General features: G+C 35.1%; 1 protein-coding gene across 1 annotated transcript; it reads right to left on the bottom strand.

The window, feature by feature from the left end:
• Positions 1 to 2,237: 2,237 nt before the first annotated feature.
• LOC113235652 (26S proteasome non-ATPase regulatory subunit 11) lies at positions 2,238 to 3,994 on the bottom strand. Its single transcript, XM_026471476.1, has one exon. The coding sequence runs from the start codon at positions 3,916 to 3,918 to the stop codon at positions 2,656 to 2,658; it is 1,263 nt and encodes a 420-aa protein (XP_026327261.1). The 5' UTR covers positions 3,919 to 3,994; the 3' UTR covers positions 2,238 to 2,655.
• Between the last annotated feature and the right edge of the window lie 4,396 nt (positions 3,995 to 8,390).

Below are 8,390 nucleotides of genomic sequence, written 5' to 3'. Positions count from 1 at the left end.
GCGCGCTAATTGCACGCGAGACGTGATTTTTGGCTCGTATCTAGTTTGTACGTTACGCAGTTGAACATAAAGTTCAATACGCTATGCACAATATCGTTACAAAATTCCGCTTCCATTCCGTTCCGCCGCAATGTAAATTGAGCCTTAGTCGCTCCTTACCTCAAAAGATGTAAAACGCCCTTATAACTTGAACAACGCAGCGGACCGACAGAATCTAGTATTTGCGACTAGAACCGACTAAATGGCAACTTTTTCCCTAAAAATAAAGACAAAATTTCAAAAATTCGAGCATTCGCTGTGAATTAAGGAGTGCTTATAACTACAGTGCCAAAACCAAACGATCTACAATACTCGACAAGAAGAATGGCAGGATTAACGCCATCTAGGTAGAATACATAATATTAACCTGAAGTTAGTGGTGCGCGAAAAGAATATTATATGCACTGTTCGATCTAGATGTCTAACTTTAGTTACCAGGTGCTCTCTATATTGTTATGAATAGTTTAATGTTTAATTGCCTCCGTGGCTGAACTGTTACCATGCTGATCTGACACACAGAGGTCCCGGGTCGGGAGAAATATTTGTATAGCCTACATATATTTCTCTCATGACTTTGGGTGTAATTTGTGGTTGTCTATGCGTGTCCATAGCACCCGCGACACAGGGTTTCCCTAGTGCGGGACTGTGAGTAGATGTGCGTTTTCATATAATTTTTTGTTGAATTTTTTTTCTTAAGTAGCAATAATACCTGTTCCTATAGGCATACATCGTGATGAAACCTTGAGATGATGGTGCACCTTTGGAAAACGTATAAAGTCGCCAACCTGTATGAGCCAGTGTAGTTGACTATTGCCCAGATCTCCACGGATCTCCTCTAAGCAGAGGGCTCCTTAGAGGAGATCCGTGTCAACAATATGATGAAGAATCTGTTACGTGGCTTGTAATTGACGAGGAATCTCATATAACTATAGAAAGTTCAATACATACTATAGGTATTAATCACATAGTGCCAAGAAACATTTTTTATAAAAGCAAGTTGTGTTTAAGTGAATTTTTTGTAGCATAAATGTAATGTTAAAGTAGGTATGTACAGAGAAAAAAATATTAAAATTATTTATATATAAAGTTGCAGCCTTATAAAGCACGATTACTCCAATGCAGACTAGCCTAGCCAGCCCATAAAATAAATTCAATCGATGTTGCCGTCGTAAGCAAAAGGCCATAATATTATCACTCGTCAACCGCGGTGTTGTCGAGTGACGTCACCTAACGGTATCCACTTCCACAACTTTCTGTGATCGCAAATGTACAATTAGCCTATTTCGATTGTTCTAGCAGAAATATAATTGTATTTTTTACTTTGGATAAAAACATTTTAGACGTTTAAATATTGCAATAAATGATTATATTTTTATGTACTATGTGTCTCAATTTCTTATATTCTGTAACTAACCCCAAATATGCGGACTAAAGTAAAATTTGTACTTAATTGCTGCTTTTTGAATTTCAAATCTTCATAACAAAAACATGTTAATTTATTTTTAAATGTGCCACAGCATCGTAAAGGTTTCAAGTACTAACATATGTGTGGAGATATGCGAACGCGAAAACTGCGCAGTGTCGAAATAAAGTAAACATGACTCATAAGATTATTTACATAAACTTACATTCGTATGGGAGAGAAACTTCTAGAAAATATTTAAATATTTTTGTTTATTTATAATAAATTTCTATAACATTGCAATGTAATTTCGCCTTAAAAATCATGGTTCTTCTGAAACAGAAATGAGCTAAGTGTATCTACAGATATTAAAGCCATTCTGTGAACTTATAATGAATACTATGAATCTCGACTGTTGTATTCTACTACATAAACAGAGGTACGTAGTCACAGTACAAAAATATAATAGGTAGGATAACAATCAGTGCACATATAATCTCTATATAATGGCAACTTATGTGCCAGTACCAGGCTACATAAGGTACAGTATGCTGTGTCATTGCCCTTTTAAAGCTCATTCAATGCAAACTTGTAGGTACACACATTCACAGAACATAAGGTCACAGAATGGTCAAGCTGAAGTGACATAGTTTTGCACTATATACCTTTACCTTTAAAATATTTTAAAGCCTTAAATGCTGCTTTTTGTACCAATAAAAGAAAAAACTTAATCACACCTCTTGCCAAAATGAACCAACATGACTTGCAAATGAGTAGGTGTTAAGGTAAGGTGAAACAACACTATTTAGAGAACACCTCATTTATTTTTCTCAATAAAACAGAATATTATAATTTTCACTAGCTTATGTTAAAAAACAATATGTAAAATGAAATTAAGGATTAGTAAATAGATAATTGAAACTGCTGCATGATACATTATCAATAACAAAAGGAGCTAAAAGGCAGACATTGCTATGTGGGCAATAAATAATGAACTGTTTGTTTCTGACACAGTTCAAAAATTATCCATTTGTCACAAAAAAGAGTTTGTTCAGTCTAATTGCAGCAATATTACAAAATTATTGTGTGAATATTGTAATTTTGCACCCATTCAAAAATAGTTTCATTTATGATTTTTTTAACTGAAACTTTATGTTTTATTTTGATATAAGTATATTGTATATTTTTAATGCTACAACAATTTACACACAAGCCTATGAGAGTTTCTTAGCTTTCTGGTAGAGAGTATCAACAACCTTGCTCATGTGGTGGATGGTTTCCAGTACAGTCTCATATGTCTTCTCTAGGGGGGACTCATCAAATACAATCAGAACTCCTTCTCCTTGGTCCAGGATACCATTAAGTTTCTTGTCCAGAATCATTTGTGAGAGCTTCTTCTCCACTTGTACTACGGGAAGGCGAATGCTACGTGCAACATGATCCACCTGTACACGCATGTATGGCTCTACAATGCGACATAAATTCTGCTCTAGCATAGTGTCATAAAGAGCACCAAGATGAGCCCGAACCACTGCATCCTCCTCAAGCTCTCTCTTGTACGTCTTCAGAGCTGCCTGAAAATCTGCCAGGGACCTTTTGTGAGAGGCTGTTGCAACTGCACGCATGGCCTCTAACTCTTTACCTGCATATTTCAGGGCTGCTTTACTGCCACACACAGTGCCCACTTCTTCTGCTTGACTGAGCATGATCTTTGACAATAACATGTATTTTAATGCTGTCAGGGCCTTAGGGCTATCTGCACCATCATAGCCTTCAAATGCTTCATAGAAATAGGAGTAAGCAGTTTTAAAGTCTCGCTCATCTGCAGCATGTAATATTCCAGACTGTAGGTCTAGTGCCGCCTGCATCTTAGGGGGGCAGTAAATGGCATTTGCCGTGGTCCTTGCTGACGTCAGTGATGCTCGTGCTTTCGGCAGGTTACTTAGCGCGTGGTAAGTTTTGCTCTCTAGCAGAAGTACTTCTACTAACAAATTCTTGTCATCTAATTTCTTAAGTTCCCGAAGCAAGGCAGTAGCGAGATCCAGCGCTTCTGTATACATACTGGTGTCGAAGTACAAAGCGATCAGTCTCGCTTCCAGGGATTGCCTGAGGAACGTACGCCGCTCTTCTTTGGCCCATTCTATACACTCTTTACACAGCTGGACTTCGATACCGATGCCTGCTTCTAAATCCAGGAAGAAGTCGACCAAAGACCGAACTAACTTAGCCGCCTTCGCCTTGCTGATAAGACTCAGAAATGGTCTTGTGGCTTTTATGAGTTCTGCCAGTTCCTTGGCCTTGCCTTCCTTCTTGTACTTTTCACCGAGGTTGAGGATGCCCTGCTCCTTGGCGCGTATATTCTCTTCGTCGTCTTCGGGCACTTCGCCAGTGCTAACCATTTTGTCGGTCATGCGGACGTCCTCGTCTCTGTTCGTCGACGAGACGCGCGACCTCTCGAATAACATCGCTCCGGCCATGATGGGTATATTTATATGCTTACACTAAAAACGTATTAGATAAACAGTAAAACCACACTACAACCGCTGCACTTTTTCTTTGTAATTTTGTATAATCGCAAAGTCATCGACGTCTTCTCCAGAAACAAATCGCAGACGCGGACAGTGTTGCCACTAAGTTAAAACAAAACTACCATGTCTGTTATGTAAAAAAATAGCTTAATAAAATATTTTCAATTCCTTTTGATGCCTAAATCTTTTTTGTCGCATAAATTTACCCGTTTTGATGGTGAAGTAACAAAAAATCGTATAGTGGTTTCCATGATTAATCTCGAAGTTGAGCTATATTTTTTCTTTAATACATAATAGACACACGCTTGAGTTAAGCGACGATATACATATATATTCAAGATATTCATGGTCAATGGCGATATTATAACTTGTCATTTGTCTAGCCCATTTAAATACCCAAATAAATGGTTGAAAACAAACAAAAAACATTTAGCAGCAAAGAAAATTATACCCAAGTAACAAGAGATATACGGTACAGTTTATATAAAAGAATTTGACAAATATTATATTTTTGTTTGTGGCTTATTAGGACCAAGGAGTATCAATTGTAAGCATATTGTAATATTTTTATCTTCTTTGACAAAGACTATAATAATAGTCAAATCATTTGTTATCATAGCCGTCATTGATTGAACGAATTGACTGCCTAGTGGCCGCCATTAAGGAAAAATAATAATAACACGGGAACGGTCGCTATATACTTGAAATATATTATGAAATTTTATTGAATTCAATGTGCAAGGAATAAGTACCTACTTCGGGAAAGAATATAATGACAATACGGTTTTATTTGATAACACACAAAAGAAATAAAATTGAATATAAATAAAAATTACTCGTAAGTATTGTAAATATGGATCTGAACAAAGACAGTATACAATTTTTGTTCGATATTTCAAAAGAAGTAAAAGATTTTTATGAAGCCTCTGTAATATTTATAACTAAAAAAGATTATTCTGATAATGTATTCAATACCTTGTGTATCGTGCGAAAGGCTGTACAAGAGGGAATAAAAGCCAGTCAAAATGAATTGATAGACTGTATTGTTGACTACCATTTAGCTTGGCTTCATGCTGTAAACGATATAGAAGGCTTTAAAAAACGTATAGAGCTGGACTTGAGCAGAGATGAAATTTTCCAAGCGATTAGTTTTACTATTGATGCTATGAATAATCGCTTGAAATATTATCAACGATACATGGAGAAAAATCGAAAAAAATTGCCTAGTATAGAACAAAACAATTTAACAGCTGAAATTGAAATTGTTGAAGATATGCATACAGCCGTTACTAATTGTTTGCTCGACAAACTCAAATGTTTTAGAAACCCTAATACGGATGAAAGTGAATTTAAAGTGAAATCAATGGCTGCAGCCGATGAGCTTCTTAGCTGGTTAGACAAAATAAACGACGGATTATCGATGCAACTAAGCAAATATATTAATCTCAATGTGCCTCAGCTTAGGGGAGATTTAACAAAGGCCTTACAACAAATTGTGGATGAATTACAATCCTCCGATAGCCCCGCTGCCCAGAAAATGTTGAGCGATTTGAAACAAAGAGGCAGAGAATTGACTTCAATGATACGTTGCACTGCAGATCGCAGCTTAGAAATAAGTAAAGTTGTGGAAAAGATAAATGTCCTAGGAGATCGTATTAGCCGATTGGAATCAGTTCCATCTGTACAACCTTCAGCGGCATTGATGGGCCTGAAGCGAAAGAAAGAATTCTTAGAGAAGAGGCTTGAATCTTTAGAGAACTTAAAAACCACTTTAAAAGACCTTCGAGAAGAAGGTGAATTTCGTTTTGATGATGTGACAGACGAAGAACTTTGTGTCTGCGAAGATTTTTTTCAGCTTAGAATTTTCAATCATGTTCTTCCTGCCGAAGAACGTGAGCGACTAGTCACAGAATTATGTTATTTGTGGGACCTGGCTGTGTTCGGAGAGAGAAGCCATAAGTCTATTATTTCTATTCTCAGTGCTGCAGAAATGAAAGAAGAATTTTCTGATGAACTTGGCAGTTTTTACATTGACGAATACAGTAGGAAAATATACAAAATTCCCGGTGACAACGTTCTTTACCAGCCAAATGAAGTAAATGAACTTGTTCCTCTATCCGATGATAAGGATCATATTTACTATTACGATGAATGTGGACGTTATTTTGTTGATCCCAAAACAAGACAAAGAATTTATAAAGCGCATGCAAAAGCTAGTGAGTATATGATGGATACTTCGGGAGTTCTTTTAAAAATAAAGGAGGAGCGTGGGGGTATTACTTATTACTATGATAATTACGGTCGATACTTTATTGGCAATGACGGTAAACATATTTATCGTGAAGAAGATTCATTGAGTGAATACGAAAACGATGGTTTGGGTAATTTGGTTCGCATTCGAAGTCATGCTGATTTAATGGAACCTTGTCCTCCTGACGTAAATGTGACTGAAGATTTTAAATATTTGAAACATGCAGTTGGTCCAGCTTTACGCCAATGTATTGCAGATTGTATCACTTCTCGCCCTTCAGATCCGATAAAATTTTTATCGTGCAGTTTGATAAAGTACAGAGAAGCTCAAGAAATGAAAGATAAACATAATAAGGATAAAGAAGAGCTAGAGGTTGAGAGAGAATTGATTCGTGCAGAAGAACAAGCAGCAGCTGAGAGAGCCGCCTTGGAAGCAGCTTTACTTGACCAAGGAGTCGGCGAGGAAGCTAGTTTTGATTCTAACCTACTTAACTATTCACACGAGCCAGATGCTGTTACTGCCAGCTCAAAATAACTGAAGACTACATACTATATAAAAATATAGTCAAAATTAAAATGATTTCAATGATCACATTAACCAAAAATAATTTTTACGTTTTCACACATTCAATGTGGGCAATTTTATCTACACATTTAGAGCACTCGGACCATCTGCTTCTGCCATCAGCTTTGACAAATGTCAACCACGTATTTATGAAATTATGTACTGTGCATTTAGCACTATAATTGAAACAATTTTAGTTAAAAATGCACCGTAGTTATGATTTCCAATTCAAATATTTTGAACACTGAATGTATACACAAAATTGCCAATTTTGTGTAAAATTTGTAAAATTTTGGTTAGTTTGACCAAAGCAAAAATGGTCTGAATTTTGCTCTTATTATGAGTTAGAAGGCAAATAAGGTACCTACCCAATGTTCATAAATACGTTTGTTACTTTATTATGAATATAGCATAAAAGAGCATATGTTCAATTTTTAAGTCATTTATTACGTGATTCTTAAGTTTGTTTTCTTTTTATATTGATTAGCCATCGTGATTTTGTTAACAATGCATCAAGTTTGTGCATCGTTTAGTTAATTGTTTCATATTTATGATCATGAGATCGTGCAATCGTATCGAGAATAAATCTGTTAATTTATCTTCATTAATTGCATTATTATTGAGGGTATGACGTTTTTCAAGTGATATATATAATATTTTTAGCTAATATAAATTTAATTCCTTGAAAAAATAATTTGAACTAAACTTAACGTTTAATCGATATACTAATTGTATAAACATACAATATTACAATATTATGTTAAGAATAGCGTTAATTCAAACAATCGAAACGGTCAAGCTAATAAAAAATATATAAACATTCAAACATACGTGTACACGTATGTATACAAAATATGTATCTGCACATATACGTACATTTGACAAAATCATCAAGCTTAATGAGCAACTTGGGATGCAGTTTGCTATTGAGTGAGCATCCTTGAGTGTAAGATCAATGGGCTTGTGGATTTAATTCAATATGCAGATTTGGGTTTGAATTTAACTGTTGATGATCATTTATGAAGTTGGTGAGTACAGACTAATATTGCGTTTGATGTTGTGTTTATAACTTCACATTTTATCGTTATTAACAATGATAATAAACTTGTAAAGTTATTAATCAATCGATCATTATTTGTCGAAAAGATTATTTTTTTTCCATCCTCTAAGGAAAGGACACATCACAACTTTTATTTTTACCCATTGCTAACCAGAATTACCGACCAAGAAGAGATTGGAAAATGTTCTACGGAAGTTTTTAAATTAAAAATGGAACGTATACAACAGACGTTGTTTTTTATTTCAGGTGCCTAATTGCTTAGTATCTACAGTTAGAAAAACATATTTATTAGGATTTGATGGCTGAAAAACATGTTTCCTTAGAGGATGGATAAAAATAAAACATGTTTCTTTGATATGAGTTTAGAACTTGTTTAGAATTACTATTATAGGTCACAAGGTCACAAAGTTTTTTTTAATATTTTATGGATATTTTATTTTATTAGAGCTTTATTATCCTTTTTATGAATATTGTCTTTGAAAGTTTCAGGCATGTTGTAATACGTAGTATTTACAATTAAAAATTGGATACCACCTTCGATGAAGT

The sequence above is a fragment of the Hyposmocoma kahamanoa genome, unplaced genomic scaffold (genome assembly GCF_003589595.1).
Source record: "Hyposmocoma kahamanoa isolate Upper Pololo Valley unplaced genomic scaffold, ASM358959v1 88, whole genome shotgun sequence".
NCBI lineage: Eukaryota > Metazoa > Arthropoda > Insecta > Lepidoptera > Cosmopterigidae > Hyposmocoma > Hyposmocoma kahamanoa.
The sequence above is the reverse complement of the archived record's forward strand: the minus strand, read 5'-3'. Positions and strand labels throughout refer to the sequence as shown.